The sequence below is a fragment of the Diadema antillarum genome, unplaced genomic scaffold (genome assembly GCF_040938485.1).
Source record: "Diadema antillarum isolate AM-2024a unplaced genomic scaffold, OU_Dant_1.0 seq00002316_RagTag, whole genome shotgun sequence".
Classification (NCBI taxonomy): Eukaryota; Metazoa; Echinodermata; class Echinoidea; order Diadematoida; family Diadematidae; genus Diadema; species Diadema antillarum.
Genome location: NW_027272938.1, coordinates 80,391 through 105,337, shown reverse-complemented (window position 1 = coordinate 105,337; position 24,947 = coordinate 80,391). Strand labels below are relative to the sequence as shown.

Sequence of the window (24,947 nt, the reverse complement as noted above, 5' to 3'; positions counted from 1 at the left end):
AGTGGATCGGTCGTCTGTTGCAACGCACTGTAGAGTCTACTGCACTGGTCTTGACGTTCTGCTGCAGCGACCAAAAAAATAACGGAGACCTAGTCGACCTCTTGCCCGCTCAGGACGGGGCAAATCACCTACAGAGTCCCGTACCGTCCGCCCCCGCTGCTAACAGGTATCTCGCAAAGCCTCTTGTTATGGATTGATTAAATCGGATGAGAAGTGAGCTGGTTCGGAAGTTTGCTAATACGAATATTTATTGATTTTAGAATATGCACTTAAATATACAAATGTTATTGATGAAAAATATTTCATTTATATGAAATATTTTAATTGAACATTTCCACATGTTTAATAATTTTAGGATAGTTTTCAGGAAATTAAGAACCATGTAAATTAAGAACAATCTAAGTTGGCATCTTATTTATACACGTCGGGTTGGTTGTAAACATTGAACTTCGACCCACGAAAAGGAGCCGAATCCGCATGCGGAATTACATGATTCCGTGATCTATGGTGTTGTGGATCGACACATTCAGTTGTGAACTGCGATGATGATTTGTTACAATTGAGCATGAAACATTACAGAAGATTGTCTTGTCTTTTTCTACGGCTGGAATTTGGAAGGTTTGACACACAAGACATTACCATGTAATCTCGCGCGCGGGGGAACTCGGACGTTGAACGTACACGTACGTACGACTACGGTTTATGGTGTGGCGACGATACCATAACAAACTTTCGAGAAGTTTGTCTACCGTCGAAGTACACGTCAACCTATGTGATGTGGAAGTAGCAGTGCTGTCTACGTTTACACCGTATGAATCATAACTTTGAATCTGTTTAACCAAAAACTTGTCTCCTTGGATGATTCACGCAAGAGCAGTTAGTTGTAACTGCTCGACAGTACCTAATGGTTAATGGATGAGTTGCAACTCAGAGCAAATCTACGAAGGATTTGCTCGCTTTTGTGTGTGGTATGTATCGTCATCGTATTGCACAATAATGTCGCGCCCGTGGAGGGGAACCCCGGAATTGCCGGTAATGGAGCGGGCGAGCGCTGGCGGAACCCTCAGCGAGCAGGAGGTACACCATTGAATGATGCAGGTAGCGGGAGACACACCGAAAGCTGTTCTGCATCTCACTCTCAAGGTGTCAAAAGGTGCCCTTGATTTCTTATTTCATGAAGTGAATTTAATGGCTTTACATGCTGAAGCAAATTCTAACTGGTAATGCAATGCCATGCCCATGGCCCAACCCAGTTGAGATATTAACTACAGCCGAGACAGTAAATTTTAGATTACAATGCCATTTTAATAGCTTTTCACTCAGTTCTGTGTCGTTGTCCAGCCAATTCACTTCACCATCTGGACCCTTCTTTTTGTATCCAAGACTATTTGTACACTTTGAAGTTTGAACACACACACCCCTGCGCAAATGTACACTGTATGAGCATGTTCTCTTATGCCATGTTATGGTTATTCTGTACACTGTATTGATGAACAGAAAAACAGGAAATGTGACGGTAAATCACCAAGAATGAGAGTATTAATAAATAAAAAATGAAATAAGTGTCGACTTGTAGATATGACAAATATCGTATTGCAGCTAGTTAGACAGACAGGGGACCTGCCTTTTAACTTATGGTCATGAATCTTCACATTCTCGACACATGCACATATTTATTTTATATTGTCTTGATAACATCACAGTGAAAGAGTTGCTTTTGGGATAGCCCCGGAGACCCGCCGCTCTGCGGCGGGGTCCTGGCGGCTACCCTGCAGTTTCGTTCAAGTGAGAATCACGATCAACTCCCTATTGCCACATATACGGCAACTTCACAAATAAACCATGGCTAAATGTCCATCATAAACACAGTGACAATATAAAATGAAATATACACTACCCCATTGCCTTGGTCCTTCTCACCAATTTATCTGGAAACTGCATAATTTTCCACATTTTTTAGGAGTAGGCGGTCTGCCCTAGTGGAGAGCTTTGCTGCTATTTTGAACGTGTATATCCATCAGTACGCATCTACGCATGTGTAAACAATGACGTCAACGTTACGGACGCAAAAGGATATGAATAATGCATCATCGCACGGTGAATATGCATCATGTAGCGAGTAATACAGCTGTCAATGCACTGCACTGAATGCATTGTGTGCGCATGTGCAAGTGATTGTGAGTTTTAGTGAGCATCGGTGAGCTGAAGATATTTGCCTTATAAGACAGCATTTTCTGCATCATAAGCAATGAAATGCATCAAACAGTCGCCGATGTGAATCATTTAGGTTTAGTCGACCCATGTAAGTATTCCCAGTAGTTTTTGTTGAAAAATTAAGGAAATACAGCGCCGGAACGGCACCCGTTTGGTACAACATTAAAATATCGATGCCAAAACGGCGCAGCCCCAACACTGTACGTTGTACGTTGGGGCTGCTGGTCGCAGTTACTTTTGGGACAGCCACCCCAGGCCCAATACACCACTCTAGCTATGCTACCCTACCCCTTGTTATCTTATGCATGGATGCACACACACACATTTGGCAAGCGGTGGGGAATTTATAGTTTTGGGTGCCTGTCTCAAAAGGGATAAAATTTTGTTTATATATATATTAAATAAAGGTTAGTTGTAAATAATGGATGGTAATATAGGTTTTGTATAAACATTAGATTAATGAAACAAATTTTCTAGAGCAGATTGCTTACCTGGCAGAGCTCCTTTCAAAAGAACAACAACAACAACAACCAAAAGGCACTCTTGCCCACTATAGATCTGCAATGTACGTTTGTAGTGATTGTAGGTGTAAAGTAAATATTCATTATTTTAAGAAAACCAGTTGGAAGCAAGTCAAACAGATGGGGAGGGGGGGGGGGGGACAAGATCATACACCATTCTTTGAGGGCGGAGTGAGTGTAGTGATTTCTAAGAAGTAGGTTTCTTGGTGCTGTAATCTTTGAAGCATTGTTTTTACTTTTGCAGCACTGTTCAGTGGCGGATCCAGAGGGGGGCACAAGCGGCGCACGCCCCCCTTTATTTTTTGTTAAAAAAAAAGAAAAATGAATTGAAACCCAGAAGTGGCACCAGAAATACTAGTTGCGCCCCACCCCCTTTACAAAATTCCTGGCTTTGCCCCTGCTGTTTTCTTTCATTGTAAATAGAGGCTCTTGTTGTTGACTATTCCATCACCTGTTGCAGCACATCCCATTCCAGTTTACCTTGGAAAGAGCTGCTTCAATATCATCAGTGTGCAAGTCCGCTGAAATGTTGATGATTGTTGTACATACACTGTACCCTATGCCCATGAATAAATGCATCACTTTTCTTAATCTCTGATTCAATGATACGCTCAAAGTTTTAGTCAGCAAATGCAAAATATGTATTTTCAGGGTTACCATCATTCTAAAACTTAAGTTTATATTATACATTTGCATGTCATCAAGCTTCTGCAAAGAACTAAAAAACAAACAACCAACCAAAAAACAAACAAACACATGCACCCCAAAGCAATGATGTGTGTAGAAAGAACAATCCCTGAGTTTTCATTTTTGCAATATGTTCAGTGCAGCGAAATTAAATGGAATATACATATTATGTAGTCAAACCTGCCTTAGCAATGACCTGCTGTATGTGGCCATGAAAGGGAAAAAAAAAATTAATTTCTCTTTGGTGGCTGCTGTAGACAGGTTTGACAGTATGTAGGATGGCAGTGTCATGACATATTTGCTGGTTCTAGTGAGATGAAGACAAGAAAATCACTTTTTGAGAGGCAAAATTTACTTGCTATCTGATTGCGTTGCAACAGTGTGGAGTAGCCAAACCTCTTACTAGTTGCAAGTGTTTTGTTTTGTTTTGTTTTGTTTGCATATATCTTCACTAAAAAACAAACAACACTAAAATGTTTCCACCTGCCATCTCATTTCTGTGGTCCTTGAGTCAGCATAAAAGTGTGTGGAGCTGAAATTTTGTATCACTAGAAATGCAGAGCTGATCTGTACACTAACAGTAAACACATTATGTTTGTAACGTATGCAAACTTCTTTTGCTTTTGAGATACTGAATGTATTCTTGCACACACAAACTAATTGTGTTTGTTTCAATATGGTTAGATTAAACCTTATTTTCAGCTTGAAAATGAGTAAACATAAATATTTTTTATCTCAAATGTGAGTTGATTTAGTGTCTAAAGTTTCATTTGAGTGTTCAGTCTGTTATCTTCTATAATACATACCAATATCCTTTCCCCAAATTTGTTCTAGACCACAGAATACAGGCTTCAGATTAAAGATGTTTGTGTGTTTTTGCAACTAATGTAACTTTTTTTTTTCATAATGTTCTCTATTTCTTTCTTTCCCCACATGTAGACCCTTGATGATTCTAAGTACCGTTGATGGAAAGGTCCTGGCACTGGACGTCCACAATGAGGGTCAGCTGCAGTGGAGCATGGACCCCGGCCAGGGTCCTCTTCTCTCTTCTTCCATCAGTCAGTTTGAGGTATTTGACCATTAGATGTTGATCAGCTTGCTAGAAAGCATCTCTGGCAATGGAAAATAATGTGGGTCACATTATAGAAACGTAATGTTGGTGATATTTGGAATATGAGCTGGTAAAGATCATATACCCTTTTGCAAACATCACAAAGTTTTGCATGAGTAAAGAAAAATATCTCCCGACATTGTGTATGGAATCTTGTGGTAATGCACCTCAGACTTTTCAAGGAAGAAGTGAAAAACTTTCCCCATGTCACTCAAGAATATGTTCCCCTCATGTATTGAAAATAGCAGGTGGATTTTTTTTAGGGGGGGGGGAGGGTCTAAATAGATTCGCTGGAAATCTATGGTATCAGTATTTATTTCCCCTCCGTCAAAACAAAGTTTCCAGTTTTATTATTTTGAGGAAAGGCCTGAATTACTTACCTATAGATACAATGATGTACCATCTTGCAAAAGAAATCTGATTTCCTTGTTTGCAAAAGGGACACACAAAGTTTAAAGTTAAGCAGTGATGAGAATAAGAACCATCTTGATGATGAAATTGAATATGTACGATTGTGTACCAGAAGTTCAAACATCAATGTCTACTGACAGAAAGCATTTTAATTCAATTCAACATCTAGATTTCTCCCATGTACCTTGGAGTATAATTTGCACCCAAAGTGAATAGATCATGGTGATTGTACTTGAACAATCTGTATCTGAAAGATCACAACTTTATATCGGAAAAAAAAAAGCCTGAATGAGATTTGATATTCAAAATGCAAAGCCTTTCCATTCTTACATGTACTTATTTCACGGCCAATTGTGTCATAGCATATAGGGAAGATTTTTAATGTTGACACGGTAAATTTCCAAACAAACAGTAGCAGTGATAATGATTCAGAGATAGAAGAGAAGCCAGATGTTCAAGCTGTTTGATAGTGCAAGGTAACTAACGACACCAGTGCAAAGTCCAGACTTATTTTGATTTCTCCAGTGCCCCATAAAGCAAAGCACACATACATTACCAGTAGGCAATGAACAGTCTCCCTAGATGAGAACAGAGTTTTCAAGCTACAATAAGACAGTGACCACAGTTCATTCTGTGACCTCATTCATGTTATTTTGTTTACATGCCAGGAATATTGAGTTGATTCCTGTGTGTAATATGCAGCAGGAGTCATTTGCCATCCTTAAATTGTCACTGCTGATTTTTACTTCAGAAATATTAGATAGAATTAATTAGATTGACCTTAAAATCTGCACATAATTGGAAAGCATTACACAAAAATATTTCCAGTTTGAAAGAGAAACAGTCTGAGGTAAAATCTGAATGTGCTTCCAATTTCTGATTTACCGGTAGTTATAAATTCAGCAGTTAATAGGCTTTTAGAATGCATATGAATGGAAACAAAAAAAAATGTAGTAAATTGGTGAACATTATTGGGCTCAAGTAAGAGGGAATTTTTGTACTCTTTTTAATGGAACACTGATCATGAATAATGAACATGATAGAAAAAAATTGGCATCAAACCATGGAAATTAATGTCTTGGACTTTATGGCTTGCACATATCAGTCCCATTTGGTCTGCCAGAATGGCATTAGTCTTTCATCATTTCTAAACATTGTATGTAAATTTTCTACCCATCAGTCACCTGTGTGATTTCCTGATTATGAAGTTTGAAATGACGCCAGCCTTATTTTTTTTTTCTTTATGTATACAGGTAGATTCTGTGTATTTATGAGCTGGTGCTATTTTAACTTGAAAAAATACTGCACCTGTAACAGTGCATGATACATTTTTTGTATTTTTTTTGTTTTGTTTTTTTTTTTGGGGGGGGGGAGGGGGAGGGGGTCAGTTGTACAGTATCAGTTGGAGAGCTAAAGAGGGTAGACACAGTTGTAAATGATCCTAGAGTGAGTATTGCATGTACATTGTAAATGATATGAAGTGGAATATATAAGCTCATGCAGGTTAATCATATTGATCTAACCTAATCTGGCAGATCCTTCTGGCATTGATTGTTACAGGGTACATGTGATGTGTCAACAGAATCTATGGGGTTCAATTTCTTCAGTAGTACTGAACCAGCCCTACGTACATGCACATACTGTGCATACTGTACTAGCTTTTCTGTAAACAAGAGGACAAGAAGGACTTTTATCAGTATTTCTGTCTCAAATGAAAAACAGTGGTGTCAGTTTTCTTTCAAAACTGTATCCTCTGTGGAGGGACCATCAAATGCATTGTACAGTGTATTTGAAAACCCAAATTACTGTATTGTACTGTATAATTACAGACGTATGATATTTCTGCAGAAATACAGTTTGTATCTTTCCTTGTGAAAGATAGTCATTCGAAAATCAAATATGGATGCTGTACATAATATTGACATGTATTTCTATCTACAGCATAGTATATAATGTGTGTTCTTTTAACTGTACCACCAAGGCAGTATTACTGACTTACAAATGTAGCAGGTCGTTTCTCCTACTGTTGCTTGCAGGCAATCAGAAGAATGATTATTTTTATTCTGAAGAGCTTTCCATATCATTGGAACATTTATCTTCACTCCCCCGACAGTCTCCCTGTAATGTAGCTTTATTATGCACCATCAAGGCAATAATCAAGGACTGGGCTCAAAGGGCACTGACTGGTTAAAGTCTCGTCATTCACTTAATGATGCATTATTGGTCAAGGGGATCAAATGTCATGATGTATCATGCTTAATATCTGAAGCAAATATTTGGCTAATATATACTGTAAAACATGATATATTCGCGGCACGAAATTTTACGCGAATTGGAGCCGACGGCCTTTTTCGCGGCAAGAAATTTTCGCGACTTGCCTCTTGCATTCAGTGCATATAGTGTAGATAAGAAATTTCGCGTGCATTTTAATTTCACGAATCTTGCCGCTCGCGAAATTCGCGAAATTAAAATGCACGCGAACATTTCTCGTTTTACAGTAGGCCCATATCAAAACTAAAATACTTGCAGCCAGATGCTGCTGTGTGTCCAGCATTTTGTACAAAATACTAAATACTCCTTCATCAGGCCCAACCTGTAAAAAATCATGTGTGCTACAAGTGCATATGTATTTGTCATTACTACATGCAGTTACTACATGTAGTAGTGGTATTGGTGGTAGTAGTAGTACTAGTAGTAGTAGGTAGTAGTAGTAGTAGTAGTAGTAGTACAGTATGTACGTAGTAGTAGTAGTAGTAGTAGTATAGAAATGGTTAATAGTAGTAGTAGTAGTATAGAAATGGTTAGTAGCAGTAGTAGTGCCCTTGTAGCAGCAGTGCAGCAGCAGCAGTAGTAGTACTAGGAGGGGGGGGGGGGGGCAGGGGGTGACCCTTAAACCCCGCCCCCGTGGGCCTGCAGCCCCAACACTAAAAAAAGGGGGAAAAAACACATTCTGCAGCCCCTGTACTGTAACTAAAGCTGCCACTACCACTGTACAATGCAATTTTGCTACTTTTATTGTGAATAATGTCATGTTTATAATACATAAAAGTGGAAATTTTCACAGTGTTGAAATTTTTGTGCATTTCGCGCAATCAGAAACCAGCGTGAAAATAAAAGCATGGAATATTTTTGCTCGCAATACATTCCAGTAGTCCATGTCTTGATTCTGTGGAATCAAAAACCTGCGAAACTCATTTTACCTGGCTGAGTGTGAAAAATTACTCTTACGAAAATATCAATTTTTACAGTAGTGCTTTATAAATGTTGTTACAGTGTACCATTCACTCCATTCAAACAATCTGTGTATTAACCAATGTTCTCAGGTGACTGGTCCAGAAGGTGTGTACAAGGTGATCCCCTCCCTGGACGGGGGTCTGTTTCGCTGGGACGGGGAGACCATTGAGGCGGTCCCCTTCACCGCGGAGACCCTCCTCAGCACCTCCTTCAAACTCAACGAAGAGACGATGGTGGTAGGAGGCAAGGAGATGAAAACTTTTGGCATCAATGCTCGAACTGGATCGGTAAACTTGATGGCTCTCTCTCTTCTCAATCACATACTGTGTGTAGCTTAAAATCGTCATCGGGGCAACAAGACCTCATATATCTACAAAATGTCAAATGCTCAGGAGAGCCGAAAAACATGGCGGCCAAAGCTCTATACCGAATGGGATAGCCTTTCATTTGCCATGCCGTGGTGGCTTCATTTTTGGGGTGAGACAGTTATGATTTGGACAGGACATCATATCACAGATTATCTAACCATTAATCTTAAGTCATTTTCACCAAAGTTTGAGATACAAGGTCTTGTCACCCCAGCGATGTTATGGTTTTATTATTGCAGTGGGACAATTGGGAATTGTGATCAGGCTTCTACTGTTTATTCATTCCTGAACCTTACAAACTGCATTTTTGCATTTGTGCAGTCCAAGGGGCAACCAAAAAAAAAAATATTCACATGAATGTCTTTTTTGTGGACTACTCTACCAGAATATTATTTTAATTCATCCAAAGGTACTTTTAATGTTATTTTTCATATTTTTAAAAATATTTATCACTTTTCCTTTGGATATCTTTGTACATTATTTGTAATGACATCCTACTGATGCTAATAAATTGCATGAATTTCTTAATCTGTAGAAATTTTAGCAACATCTACTTGTTAAAGTGTAAATTGGTATACCATGTGTACAGTCTACTGTATGTCTGCACAGCTGTTACACTGTGAATCTACAGTTGTAGTATTTGTACTGAGTGTGCTATACTGTACGCACACACATGTCAAGAGTCCAATAGTTATGGCGAGTGCAAATAAATTTGACATCATACTTGTATTATTTATGCAAGCTAGTAAAATTGCATCAGAATCCACTAGTGCATGTTTATATGGTAGTTATATAAAATCATTTTGGACACACTTCAAATTATATCTCTACCAACAAGAATTTGTGACTTTGAAATTCTTTAAAGACATGTATTACAAAAAATGATTCAGATTTGATAGAAATATATCAGATTATTTTGAAAATTCATATCAACCCACCAATTAAGAGTATGAGGCTAAGAAATATGCTACATGAAAATTCGATGTTGGAGAAAGATCTTAGACTAAAGTATGTTCCATGATAAAGGTACTTTGTAGTATTCAAAGAGGCTGGGTTCACCTGAGCTGGTGTCCATGATATGTCTGATTTGAGCATGTTATAAACCACTGTACAAGTAGAATCGTTTACCAACTACATGTAACTTTCCTGTTGGGGAAAATTTCATTCAACTGCACTTTGTGATAATTTTAGTGATATTTCTGTACATCTTCTCATCTCGTACATACTAGTGTGTTATTAATATCGGACTAGTTCAGTTTTCAGAATGTCATATGTTGCGAGTTATGATTTATTTTTCATTTTTCATAGTTGCACTACATCTGTGGGTCAAGCGGCTGTCAAATGTATGGCAATGAGCAGGACGATGACCAGGATATCATTGTAATCCAGTACACGAGACAGACGGTTCGAGCCGTTGACCAGCGGTCTGGGTCAGAGAGGTATGGAGCTATCAATGGCTATAATCCTAACTTCTCAAACTGAGTTTGAAAGGGAATGAAATCCAAATATACATGTGCAATGTAGATTCAGTGAGTTAAGAAATCTTAGTAGTACACAGCAGTGAAGTTTCAGGAAAATCAGCCAGTCCGTTCGAAAGTTATGAATGTTAAAAGTTACAGTGCCATCATCGCTGGATGAGACGACTACTACTGTTCATCATGTCCCTGCAGGATGATAAAGAAAATATAAAGAGAATGCCACAAAATTAATATTTGATGAAAACTACACTTTCCCTCACCTTGTTACTGACATTTATGAAGGATAATATTATTCCCCCTACTTTCTGAAAGAGTTCTTTATCTGTATTTTTTTTTGTATATTGTTGTCCAGGGGTCAGTTTCATGAAAATCTTATGAGAGACTTTTTGCTCATAAGACACATTTACGAGAGACTTCATGAAACAGATTTTACCTTTCTCTGAATGTTTCTCATTGCCGCATATGTGCAACTTTGACCACTCTGAGATTTATGTTTTGACTTTTATGTGATGACTTCATGAAACTGACCCCATGTGTGACATCACAATGAGTTCCCATGTAGATTTTATTGTTTTGTTAAATGGGTTCTAGAATCTCTACAATATGATTGGTCAATTGTCATGCATTGATTTTAACTAATCCACACTGAGTCATGCGTCCGGTAAAACCCAAATGCATGGCTCAAGTCTTGTATAGTGTCGTAGGTGTTGCAGATGTATGATGTGTAAAAGGTTGTATTTCATGAATTTACAGGCCCATTTCATAAAACAAATAATGCACAGGCCTATTTCATGGATCAGTGAGGATTGGATGCTCTCGTTTGACTTTGGAACAGTCTAAAACCCACTTGCTGCGCTTGTGGGTTTAAACAGTTCCAAAGTTAAACTCGTGCATCCAATTCTCACTGATCCACTCTGTCCTGTGCATCATTTGTATAATGATATTATGGGTGTGGTTTGACGTGGACAGGTGGAATTTCAGCGTTGGTCAGCATGACATCACATTCCTGGAGGGAGATCGACCCTCCAAGGAGGACCATCCCAGCTGGGAGGAGGATGATGAGGAAGGCCTGGTCTGTGAACCAGAAGATGATGAGGATACCATGGATGAGATGCCCACCTTGGGGGTCAACATGGGCACCAAAACGATCTTTGCCGTGGGCGGGGCTACTGGTCGCCAGCGTCTCTGGTCTCACCAGGTATGGTCATATTTTTATCCTGAAAAAAAAAAAAAATATTGTGCATGGAAAGTCACCTCATTTGTATTGTAAGTGTTATTCAGAGATGAGTCCCTATGTACTCTAGTTTGGATGCTGTATGAATATGTTGTATTAAAAATGTATAATGCAATATTCCTTGAGCAGTCCAGCTGTATGTGATGTCAGCTTTCTATATGGGAGGTCAAGGCCCTGTCACTATAGATTGACCAGCTGCACTCAAGTCCAGATGGTTTTGGTCACTTGATGGCCAAGATAATCAATGTTTATGATAATGTTCTTCATAAATTTCATCTTAAGGCATGTTGTACTTTTCTGATGTTGTTTGACACCAATCTTCTGGAGTAAGATTATCCAGAGTAGATAGTTATACATCGTAAACAATGTGTCGTTGTACATTTCAGTTAGTGCCGTTAGGATGCAAAACTTGTCATATTGAATTCTGAGAGTAAAGAAAATATACTGTACTCTGTGTATGGGTGTTCAGTGATGGAGTATGATATTGGGCAATGTATTTTATATATAATTTTCATGAATTTGTTGTGTCTTTCCTATACCAGATCGAGAGCTGCATTGCCCATGCGTGGACCATCCACAATGGGGTCGTGAGCCCTGTCGATCTTTTCCAGCATGCGGCCCTAGGTTTGACTTCTGACCCCCAACCCCAGATGACCCCATTTTTCTCCACTTCCCAGCCAATGCTGTATGTTGGTAAGTATGCATGGCAATATAATGCACTATATCTCCATCACGGTTGTTGATATGTGACCCTCCACAACAAAAGAATCCAAAAGTTGTTGATGGCTGAGCCGAGAAAATCGAGTTTGAAGTCAGATCATCAAACTTGGTCAGAATCATAGAATTTCTGTTTTTGGCATAATGTTGCAGTTTTAATAATGTTTTGTCTATCATCTGCCAAAATTTCAAAGCTAAATGATCCAAGGAAAGGCAAGAAGTTAGCATTTTTTCTGGGCCATGATTTTCTGATTTTCAACGGAAAGATTTGGATTTAGTGCTGCAGATAGACTCTGCCCCTAGCAACGAGGGGTTGATCTTATTGGTCAGTGCGAGGCATCCTGGTTACTGATTGGTTGTGCGTAGGCTGCTGGCGCTAAACTTGAATGAATATTGCGGACGTTGCTATGAGCATACCTTCTATTGTCAAGAGTCGAAAACTGTCTTACCTCCTCTTGATCACAATTGTGCTGGAAAGAAAAGTTTTGAAGGCGGTTTTCTGAAATGCTGATTTCCTAGACCACTCGACATGGTCTCATAAAATTGTCAATATCTCCGCAATCGGGTACTTTTATGAGTTGTGTTATATATAAAATCAAAGCGGAAGAGCAAGGGAATGATGTCATATCATTTTCAGAAAATTGAACTACCTTGACTTTTGGATCCATTTGTTATAGCAGGTCACAAATGATCAGGATGCTTGATTACTGTAATGATTTTTTTTTTCTTCTGTAATGAGTAACTCCTGCTGATGAAGACTTTGATAAAACTTATATACCATCCTCTTTGGTAGTTGGAATTGCGGAAGGAATGAAGGAGCACAGGTGAATGTGACAGAATTACTTATAAATTTGTCATATCTGCAGATATGCCTTTACACAATACTCATTCTCAACCTATGACAATAGCCTGCTGTAAAACGAGGAATGTTCATGTGCTTTTTAATTTTGCAAATTTTGCGAGAGCCAAGATTCGCAAAAATTAAAGTGCATGCGAAAGATCTTGTCTACACTATTTACATTGAATATTAAGGCAACTCGCAAAAATTTCATGCTGCAAAAAAGGCCGTCGGCTCCAATTCGCAAAATATTCATGCCGCGAAAATATTGTGTTTTACTGTATCAGATTATGGGAAGTTGTACTTGCAATATCAAAGTATCCATTTTTATGCTTCATCCTAGAGTAAATTTGAAAGTAGGAGAGATTTTCCCTTTATTTTCTAGATGCTTCTCAACTTCCAGTGTGATGTGAAATTTGATTAAATTTTATATGAAAGTCCAAGTTTACACTGGGAACTAAGGTTACCTTGTGTTCGTATGAAGCAATATCTAATTGCTTGTCATAGATTACTATTCTTGAGATGGCTGCCCAGTTCGTAAACAAATGTGATTTATCACTGGTACTGATCCAGACATGACAAGCCATAACATTATTGAAAGATGTAATCCAAAGTTTTGACATGAAACAAAGCTGGACTGTAATCTTGACTTCCATTTTTGGTCACAGGTGAACACGCCAACCAGCTGTACATACATCCTTCCCCTGAATCTGAAGTATCCCAGACTGCATGGGCATCCCAGGGGGGAGGTGCTGAGCCGCAGGATGGGAGCCTGATGGCCCCGAGGGTACAGTGGCGACCCTATGCCTACAACTCCGTCTCCCGCACCCCACTTCTGGTGGCAGCTAAGAACGAAGAGAATTTGGAGGCCAGTGAAAAACTGCAAGGCAGATCAAGCAGTAACACGGCAGTATGGAATCAGTACCCCTTTGGTGAGCTTTATGACTTTGTCATTCATGGGAATTCAAACTTAAAACATACATTGTAGTTAGGCACAGTTCCAAACTGTTTTCAAATTGTCTTTAATATTGAAATAAAGTAAAACTAAAACAAACAATGCTCAAAGGTGAGTGAAACCCAGATGTATGTTGATTAAAGTGAATGCAGCAATATTAGTACAACTTAACAGTGAAGTTTGAGAAAAATCGAACAATCTGTTGAAAAGTTATGAATTTTTAAAGTTTCAGTGGTGCCTTCATTGGATCAGAAGACTACTTACTAGAAGTACTACTACTACATGACGTCACATACCTGTAGGAGAAGATATCATGAAAATATTAAGAGAATTCTACCAAGTTTGATTTTGTAACAAAAAGTACACATTCTCTTTAGCTGCTATTGGTATATGGTAATGGTAATATTCCCCCTGCTTTCTAAAAGATGTAAATCAATTGCTCTTTCATTATACTAAAAAAACAACAACAAACAAACTTGAGAAACCAGGACATATATGTACCATTCAGCCGTGGAAGCAAAAGAAGGAAGAGGTAACTAGCATAGTTTGAAGTAATTGGACAACGTATCTGTTCTGGTGTGTTCTCTGCAGACAGTGGCTATAATTACCTCATGCACAAGCAGAGCCCCGCCTACATGGTACTTGGAGACCATCGGGAACCATTTGAAGCCAACGGCAGCGATGAGGACAGTCTGGAGATCCTCTTCAGTGCCTCAGTCTGGACCTGGTGGTAAGACTCTCAACATTTAGGCTTCACAATTAAAAACACAGAGTTTTGGGTAGGAAATGAAAAGACAGGATGTCCTAATGTGAAAGTGTTCAATATGAATATCAGTACAGTGTAGTATACATGTTAAAGGCATAATTTACTATATGCAGATGAAACAAAAACCCAGCATTAGTGCTTTAAAATAGTTCTAAAATATGTGTTAGGGATAGAAACAACCACTGTAAAAATTTGAATCAGTAAAATCAGTGTTAAGTATTGTTAGATATACAAAATGTGAACAGTAGTTATAATAAAAATGTTTCCAGACTAAACTGGCTACAGTTAAGGTTTATTGAGAAATATACTGATATCTCCTTATATTTTAGGCTTTATTGCAAAAATGTTATATGGAAGGATGTTTTGTGGTACAACAAACCTACACATATTCATCAAATGTGATATCTTGGGCATTTTTAAAATCACTGCTCCCAAAGGTAAATAGGACCTTTAAAAGTCAGTTGTAGAAAGCGCGAGTTTTGCATCACGTACTCCATTTTGTGTACATGTATTATTGTATGCCCGGGTATGTGTACCGGAAGATACTTCGGATTTAGCAGTGTAAGGCTGCCACCGCCGCCGTGGCTATGTCACATTTACAAGTGTACACTCTACTGGCCATATTTCTTGACAGATTTCTTCAAATTCAGTATGTAAAAATCTAGGCGCTTGTAACTTTCTGTAATAGTGCCCTCCCTAGTTCTGTCTTTATACGCAAAAAGATTTATTTTTGAGGTTCTACTTGAGTGCGCTCTGCCAGCCACTTTTCTTGATGGATTTTGTTTAAATTTTGTACAATATTTTTCATAGTTGAATCTGAACCCCTATAAATTTTAATGATGCTGCCCCAAATGTATTGCCTTTTACAGGATCATGTACAGATTGGTTGCCACCATGCATGTTTCTTGTGTGCACTCTACCATCCACATTTTTGTTGAGGCTTTGCCATGTTAACCCATTGAGGACAGACTGAATTTGCTACGAACAGGCATTTCCCATAGACACTTGCCCGAGTATACTTGGAACTCGTCCTCAACGGGTTAAAGGTGTAAAGCCAATGTACACCTTTCTTTTTTTTGTGTAGGAGAGAGATTCTAACAACCAGTGTAGCCATAGCCATTGGGATGCAGGTTTTCTTCTACTACGTCCTGATGCCACGGCGACGGAAACGCATCTCCGAGATGCTGGAGAGGGAGAGGAGGGAGGCGAGAGAAGAGGCGGAGAATGCCACGAGATCCTCAACGAACTCGTTGGAAGCAGCAAACGTTGAAAGCACTCCCAAGGAGTACAAGTCAAGGTGAAGAATCCTGATCACATTTCCTTATTAACCCTTCAACCCCTGAAATGCCTGCAACCAACCTTGTGTGTGTGTGTTTGTGTGTGTTTAGAGTGCGGGTAATGAAATATGACTTGTGCTTGTCTGTCTGGTTCACATCATCCCTGAATCAATGTAATACACAACTTAATGGGCCGAATGCATAAACGCTAGCAATTGCTTGTGCTAGCCTTTTACTCGAATCCGTATGCATAAAAACAAGCAATTGCTTGCGAGCAGAAGCTTTTGCTAGCAAGCACAAGCAATTGCTTGCTGCCCGCAAGCAGTTGCTGAGAGACCAAGCATTTGCTTAAAAACGTATGCATAAAACATATCTTTTGCTAGTTCTTGCTAGCAATTGCTTACGATTGTCCAAGCTCTGTAAAATGAGCTTGAGCTTTTGCTTAACCGGAACATACTTTTAAGTATCCTTTTCATATTTATGAAAGAAAGACCACACTTGTGAAGGAGTGGTATAAATCTACAAGAAATTACTCATAAGTAGTGTAAGAAACTTTTTCATTTCAACAACAGGAATTTCCAGTGGTTAGCACGCAAAATGTGATGAAAAACAGGTAGGATGTCTGACTTCGGTGGAGAGCAAGGAGACCTCTCTCCGCGTGCGATCTGGCAGATCCGGGCTACTGTAAGCTGCAGTGATGGGAATCAGCCAGTAATACGTGTGTGTGTATAGATGTGTGTGTGTGTGTGTCTGTGTGTGCATTTCATAGCTCTTCTGCTATGTCAGGAAATGTTTCCACACAGACATGCCCTTTCAAATACATGCTGCCACACTCGCCTTTGTTCTTGTGTTCGCACAGGCGTGACGTCCCTTTTGTTGAAAACGCAAGCAATTGCTTGTGCGGGACAAGCAAAAGGTATTAGCATAAGCAAAAGGTTATGCATATGGATTTAAGCAATTGCTTGAGCTAGACCTTTTGTTAAACGAGCTTGTGCTTTTGCTTGAAGCAATTGCTTACAAGCAATTGCTTGTTTTATGAATTCGGCCCAATTTCTTTTCCTGACATGATTGTACAAGTTTGCATTGCCAGAAACTGGCTGGTGATGTTGATAGGGTTACCGAGACATTGTTTTTCAAATTCATGATTTTCTTCCGTCGAGATGTCAGTTGCAATGAAAACATCTCGACGGAAGAAAATCATGAATTTGAATAACAAAGCAGTACCCGCTGCATGCTATAAGGATTAGAACCAACACTTGCTTTCGGGCGAAAGCTTGGTGGTCTAGTGGAGATGACGCCTGTTCGGTGATCAGGAGGTCGTAGGTTCAAATCCTGCTCGAGTATGCACGCCCATGATTTTTTATCATGGCTACTACTAAAACACTGATCAATTCAGTGCTTATTTACGTCGATGTAGGGCAATTTGTCATTCAGTTGCAACGAGACATTGTTTATCATGTACTTGCTGTCGGTGGCCACACCCAGCTATTGTTTTGAGTCAGTAAACTATTTTGTTTGAGTTTTCTTTGACACTGTAGAGGGTCCATAATGCCGACATGTACATCATTTATCAATTGTGACATTAATCCTCTGGTTTATGTATTTGATTGTTTGTATTGGGGCGGAATCACCACTTATTGTCAGTATGAGAATTGCAATAAGTAACATCTGAAGTACAATAAGATGTGCACATTTTGTGCCTGTTCAGCTCATATCAAGGTTATTTTAATGAGACAAATAAATTTCTGCATCCATGATCATAAATCTTATATTGTTTGTATGTTTTTCTAGGTATCTCGGTGACTTTGATCACATGGAGTGTCTAGGCAAAGGAGGTTTTGGAATCGTCTTCCAAGCCAAGAACAAAGTGGATGAAAACAGCTATGCTGTCAAGAGGATAACACTGCCCAATAGGTGAGGTTTCAGTAAGAGCAGAAATTTCTGTATGAGTATTTGTGTGTGTGTGTGTGTGTGTGTGCTCGGCCAAGTTAGACAAATTTTATGTGTTTTTTTTTTATTTTGTGGAGTCCAAGATATAAATTGATATCACATATAACAAGCAAGAAATTTGCGCACTTTTGTTTTTGCGCTAGTGTATACCCATGTTTTTTATTATGACTATTACTCAAACACTTAATACTAAGTGTTCATTTACTCGATGAAGGGCACTTTGTCAATCAGTTGCAGTGATAACTTCTTGTTGTTGTTGAAATACCTCAGACTTTGCAATACTATTTGAGAGAGGCTATGAGTTCCGAGACTTTGCTTTGAGACTTCTATCCTCTCACAAAAGCATTTCCAACCCTTTAGAAGAAACATTCTGCATGTTTGTCAACCCCCAATCTCAAGAATACCCAGAATAGAGTTTTTAGGGTTTACACAAGAGGGTTGCCATGTTCAGTGCAGCAAAAGGTGAAACCTCATTTCCACTTGATTTTATAATCCTGCTGCTTTGCAGAAAAGAGGCTCGCGATAAAGTGCTTCGGGAAGCCAGAACCTTGGCCATATTGGACCACCCTGGCATTGTACGTTACTACAACTCCTGGCTGGAAGAGCCCCCTCTAGGGTGGCAGGATGTCCAGGATAAGCTGTTTGTCGGGGAAGCGTAAGTGAAAACTTTCTACCTTTCCTCATCAAAATGTAAACTTTCTTTATGGTGGAGCCGCCTTCTGGCATTTCTCCACCTGTTCTTGTGGCCCATTTGTTTTATCCTTTTACCACAGGTTTTTACAAATTCAAAATTGTACATTTTGTTGTCTGCACTGTAAGAAAAAAATGTTTGACAATATTTCGTCGAACTTGCCATCCACATAATTTAGGACAGGGCATTTCATGAAATAGGTGTTACGTTGAAGAACAGGGATCAAGGATCAAAGCTAGATAATTGTGAGATGTCACTGTGTTTACACTCAAGTCCTGCAATGGTTCTTGTGATTTCCTCAGACTTGTTATGTTAACAATGTGCTACAGCGCAGTGGCATGTCAGATTGTGACAGAGTTATGTGGCAGGCCAAAGGAGAGCCTTCTCAAAATGCAGGATATGTTAAATGTTGTATCTGCAGACACCAACATAACATGTAAGTTTAAAGTAAAGTGTGCTCGAGTAAAGAAATCTTACCCAAATTTGTTTGTGTCTTTTCTACATCATAGGGTGAGTACAGACGTCCTTTCCTCGTTAGATACTCCAGCCTTCTTCAATAAAAACAGTGAATTGGTGAGGAACAGAGAACAATTACTTCAACAGACTGGAGGGAAGGCTAGTATAGACCCTCACCCTGTGTCACACAGAAAGACAAGGGAAAGTCCCCTGCTTAGATTTGATCTCAGTGATGAGGACGATATAGAGGAGGAGGACGCCAATAGTGGAAGAGATACAGCTGTGCCCAAAGATTGTCCGAGGGACCCAGGTGTGGGGTCAGACATCGTGTTCCCTGATACCCCCTACGACTTGAGTGGTGGGTTTCAACTGGGTAATGACCTGGAGGAGAGTGGTTCATTCAGCATCGTCTTCCAGGGAACGGAGGATGATGACAGACAGACCAAGAGCACCGCAGATGACTCTCGCTGGGATGAGAGCACCGCTCAAAGCATCCGTGCCCTGAACGATGAGAGTCTGTCAAACCAGAGTACGGACACTTCATTGAATACGACCGTGGACGAACCTTTCCAGCGCTACAAAGGTTCGGGTTTACGAAGAGCCACAGATCTTGATAGGAGCGAGTCCTTCCAGATAGTCTTTGAAGATTCAGGTTGCAGCGATCACCGAGGACATTCAGAGGGGGATTCAGACGAATCAGATGGATCAGGTGTGTCTGAAGAATGTAAGCCCACTGTGTCATCAGTAAGCAGTCACCACTCAGAATCTCCAGACAGGTGTGTAAATGTTGATCCTCTGAAGTCACCCACGTCGAATTCATCATCTGTTAGTCCCAACAAGGACAGAGTGTCGGCAGAGTGTGAAAGGACTGCGGCAACCAAGGTGCCCAAGGTTTACCTCTACATCCAGATGCAGCTGTGCCGCAAGGAGACCCTCAAGGACTGGCTCAACACCAACACCTTGTCTCGAGACCGCAACAAGGTACTCTACATCTTCCACCAGATCCTGGAGGCGGTCAACTACATCCACGGCTGCGGCATGATCCACAGGGACCTCAAGGTGTGCTTTCTGCTCTCTCTCTCTATCAGCTCAATTCAAATTTTTACCATCTTTTAATTCTGGGCTCTTTAAACCCACCCTAATTTGGAAGCAATTTCTTCGAAACTTGCACTGATCATCTATTGCAAAATTGTATAAATCCACCAAATTCCTTTATATAGTTTGCTGAAGTGTAATCACAAGATTGCCTTACTGTATGACACAATTTTACCCAGACAATGCATCAAATATCATTTTTTTAAAACAAAGAATTCAATATCTGTTCTACTTTTACTTTCTCCAAGTAGTGCTGGTTCCTTTATACTTGTAGAATCCAAGGGTACATAAAGACACTGGTTGCCTTGATAACTCTGCAAGGGTATGACTTGTGCCCCCACATACTTCCCATGGTAGAGGGAGAATAGGGAAGACAGCTGCAAGATACTTGGCTACCCCACATTGACGGGGTGTCCATAATTTCTTTGTCTAAATGTTGGTGGCATGGTAGATCCTATTCCCACCTCGCTAAAACTTTACAATGCAAAATTAATTTCTCTATCGTTTCTATCAAAGGGAACTATCACGGGTGATCATTTGGATTCAAGTCAAACTCTTTTGTGTATGCTAGTTTAATGCGAATGCTGCAATAATTGTTACGCTGAGTGGAAATAATGGACACTTTGATCTCCAGATAGTTTCCTATGATGTGGTGGTGGCTGAATGTTTTGCATTTCTTTTTTCTTGATTCCTAGCCTTGCAATTTTTTTTTTGTATGTATTGTATTACAACAAATTTTGCAGAAACTTCAGGGGCGATATTCATTTTTCACAAATGGTAAAATATTATAATCATAATTAAATAAATAAGTATAAATTAAGTCATTGCAGCAGGTTGAGTGGAGTACAGTCAACCTTGCCCAAGTAGAATCTATTTGGAATGAAGAAATCGGCTTATGAGGGATCAAAGTCAAAAGAATACAAAAAGTACTTGAAAAGACCTTCGACTTGGACAATTATTCAACGTATGCAAGGTCGACATAAGCAAATTTGACTGCATTTACTATCGCTTTGTTCATATTGTTATTATTGTCAGTAGCATCATCATTATCACTGTTATTTCCATTGCTTATTATGGCAAATATCGAGATTGGTACCAATATCATCACTGATATTTTGTCATCAGTACTGTTAATCAATATTCATGACTATGATTCATCTTCCCCCAGCCATCCAACATTTTCTTCTCCGTGGATGGTAAAGTGAAGGTGGGAGACTTTGGCCTGGTGACAGCCATAGATACTGGGATGGAAGATGGAGAGGAAGAGAGGGATACAGGCAATGGTCTCCATCTTCACACCGGGAGGGTCGGAACCCAGCTCTATATGAGCCCAGAACAGGTGAACCACATCCTTCCAACTAGTGTTTGGGCTCTGTTTAATTGCAAAACCAGAAACATCAGCTCCATGAAACTTTCACAAATCTCCACTGGCATACAATACTCTGTGTAGACCAACACTTATTTTAAGAAGATTTATGTGTATTTAAGTGTGTTTTAAGAAGATTTAAGTGTATTTAAATGTATTTTAGGAAGATTTGTGGAAGTTTCATGAACACAAAAATTTCTTGTTTTGCAGTAATGAAAGGTTAGGGAGCTTTAGTGTGGTTATATGATGAGCTGTGTGACGTAGGGAACAACAAACCTTGGCAGTAGCGGGTTCTTACTGACTTTGGGCCGTTGCGCCTTACTAGAAGCATTTACGCAAATGTGTGGTGTGGCAGCTTAGCCAAGTTGCAAATTTCTGTGATGCAAATGTGCATATGATGTGACATTACTTCAGCTGCTCAGGTGCTTCGTGGCCAATACTTATTTTAGTGAACTGCCATTGAAGATTTGAGAGGACTTAGAATTTCAAGCTTGTAACTACACGTATGCCAGCTACCAAATTTTGCACGCAGTGGACAAAATACTGTAAAATGAGGAATGTTCGTGTGCATTTTAATTTCGGGAATTTCGCGAGAGCCAAGATTCGCGAAATTAATATGCAAGCAAAAGTTCATGTCTACACTATATGCATTGAATGTTAGAGGCAACTCGCAAATATTTCATGCCACGAAAATATCATGTTTTACAGTATATCGTTGGTGTTTGAATTGTGAAAGTTCCTTATTCATAACTGAAGGACTCTATGACTTGAAGGTAAAGTCTTAGCCATTTGTCAATCTGATTGCATTAGAAAATGAAATAACTCAAACAAAATTGTGAATATGCAGTTATAATTAGATAGAAAGTACCCTCAAGTTTTTTTGGGTGAAATTTCATGACACAGGGATAAGATTACAAATGTATGTACAGAATGAATGACTTGGAATTGTGAGTTTATGAGTTACTGATACCATTGAAAAGCTTATATGCATTCAGCCCTTATACTTTGTATTAGTTTTTTGAAGGATGTTGTCGAGCTACGAAAAGTTTGCATCTTGCATTTTATTTTTAATAGATTTTGGCTGCTCTGTCTGTATATTTCTGCATTTTCATTTTAGAAAAAAAACAGAAACAGATTCAAATACATCGGAAAATAAGGTTGTAAAATGAATCATACTCTTTTGATTGAATTAGTTTGAAACCAGAACAGATGAATCCTTTAAATTCTTTGCTTAACTTAGAATATTGCAACAACTGTTCTGAAAGGATGAAAAGACATGGAAACATTATGTAACCATTGTGTATTCAATTTTTTCATTGAAATATCCTTTAGGTATCGGGACAGAACTACGACCACAAAGTGGACATCTATGCCCTGGGCCTGATTTTCTTTGAGCTCTTCCATCCCTTCTCAACACAGATGGAGCGTATCCAGGTCAGTGCTACTTTTTGAACCACTCTGTTCTCGCTTTACACAATTAAGGTCCCACCACTTTCTCCCCCCAAAGCGTAGTGTAAACATACACTGGGACTTCTCCCATTGTCTCCCACAAAGGTGGTCCACTCTAGGGACAAAATTCAAAGGAGAGAGTGACCTTGAGCCATAATTGACTGAGGCCAGCTGTATTCATCAAATTTTCCCCATGGCAAACTCTAGTGTCAAATGACAGGGCGCACCCCAATCCTCAATTGCCTCTGCAGCTCGGGGAGGTTGAGATAGTAGTGTGGATGGTCAGTTGCAAAAAGAGATACTGTACGAGCTGAAATTTTTGTGGTGGTTTTATTTTCGCGAATTTCGCAAATCGCCTTTGAACCGCGAAAATAACAACACACGAAAATAACAACGTGCGAATAACAAAGTTCAGTTAGACCCTCGCAACCGCGAAATTAACAACACGCAAAAATGTCCTCCAAGTAGCAATTCGCAAAAATATCTGTACGCGAAAATGTCAGCTCCTACAGTAAGACCTCCCGTGGCTGTCCCTGTAACGCGGGACCTAGTGTGAACGTTGGGTATTACACACCCATCATATTTTTTCTTTAAGTGTGGCCAAACTTTCAGATCACTTAGTCGCTAAATTTGATTCTACAGTGCACTCTTGTTATAACAAATACGGTTTTAGCGAAATTCCGGTTACAACGAAATAAAAATTCAGGCCGCAATATTATCTGTTTTATGTTTTTTATTGGTTTTTTTTTGTTCGGTTTTGCCGATACCAAGGACTTTGTTATAATGGGAGTCCACTGTATGTCTCTTGCACATTTTTCTCTGTAGGTCATGTGCCAAGCCAAGACGCAGAACTTCCCCAAGAGATTCACCAAAGAGCTGCCCCTGGAGGTGAGACTACAATAGAACGAAAATTTAGAATCTTCATATAAGCCATTTGCACCCAGGGATGCTGAAAATCTTTCATTATCATTTATGTTGTCTTCTTAGGTGCACAATAGACAAGGCAAGTTCTGACTAATGTTGTTTGAGACATTGTTCATGCCTGTTTTATTGATCTCGACTAGTTCATCTGTTAGTTGTAATTGGAAGATATTGATGTGGGCAATGAATATTGATTTTTTATTCCATCATTTCTTTCTTCAAGAAATCAACAAACTAAGATTGTCAGGCCCTTTATCATTTTGTATCTATCAAGAAACATATGCATTATAATATGTAAACAACATCGGATTGACACACACGGTGGAACACGGAGATTAAAAGATGTTGTTGACAAGGAACTAGATGAGAAACGGGGAAGAGGAAGAAGAGCTACACTTCCAGAGTTACTGATCTTGATGATGTCGACTGTAGGGAGAACAGAGAATGTCAGAGACTTTCAAACTTTGTTTATAAGTGAATGAATAGATATGCAGTACCCACTGCTCTAAGGATTAGAACCAGCACTGAATGTCAAGCTAGAGCTCAGAAGTTTAGTGGATATGACACCTGTCTACTAATCAGGAGATTGCTGGTTCTAGTCCGAGTATGTATGCTCATGATTTTTTTATCATGGCTACCATTAAAACATTGAATACTTGGTGCTTATTTGCATCGATGATGGGCAGTTTGTCCATCACTTGCAACTTTCAGTCTTGTCAGAAGATCGGTCCCATAAAATTGGAACATTTAGCTGAAGATTCATATTGATAAATAATAAGTGTGATAAATGTTATCTAGTTTTGATAATGTAAATACACATTGCTTGCCCACTGCAGGGAGAGTTTGCAAAGTGGCTGCTATCGGACAGCCCAGACCAGAGACCAGACAGCAATGAGATCGACACCAGTGACATCTGCAGTCAGCTGTATGAAGACTACGTGCCTCCCTCAATACATACCACGAGGTACCGGGGGCTGTCCAACTCCTCCAGGTAGCAAGACTCTTGGAGAGATTACCCGATGTGTGCGCTTGCCAAGCTGTTGGAACCAGGTCTTGTTATTGAGACTCCAAGACTGATGTGCTCAGTGCAGAATATGTCATCATTGTGGGAACGGTGGCACAACTGTTAGAATTTCATGAGATCTGGGTGTTCAGGATGCACAGGAATTGATACCAGTTGATGGTCTATTGGTGTGTAATTTCTTCTT

General features: G+C 39.4%; 1 protein-coding gene across 1 annotated transcript; it reads left to right on the top strand.

The window, feature by feature from the left end:
* The first annotated feature begins 788 nt into the window (after positions 1-788).
* LOC139714561 (eukaryotic translation initiation factor 2-alpha kinase 3-like) lies at positions 789-24,947 on the top strand. The gene is made up of 16 exons (XM_071626255.1): positions 789-1,153; positions 4,362-4,491; positions 8,268-8,465; positions 9,855-9,985; positions 10,994-11,222; positions 11,801-11,951; positions 13,482-13,745; positions 14,360-14,498; positions 15,619-15,831; positions 17,603-17,725; positions 18,270-18,416; positions 18,962-19,967; positions 21,172-21,342; positions 22,702-22,803; positions 23,644-23,706; positions 24,576-24,947. The coding sequence occupies exons 1-16, from the start codon at positions 912-914 to the stop codon at positions 24,732-24,734; spliced, it is 3,468 nt and encodes a 1,155-aa protein (XP_071482356.1). The 5' UTR covers positions 789-911; the 3' UTR covers positions 24,735-24,947.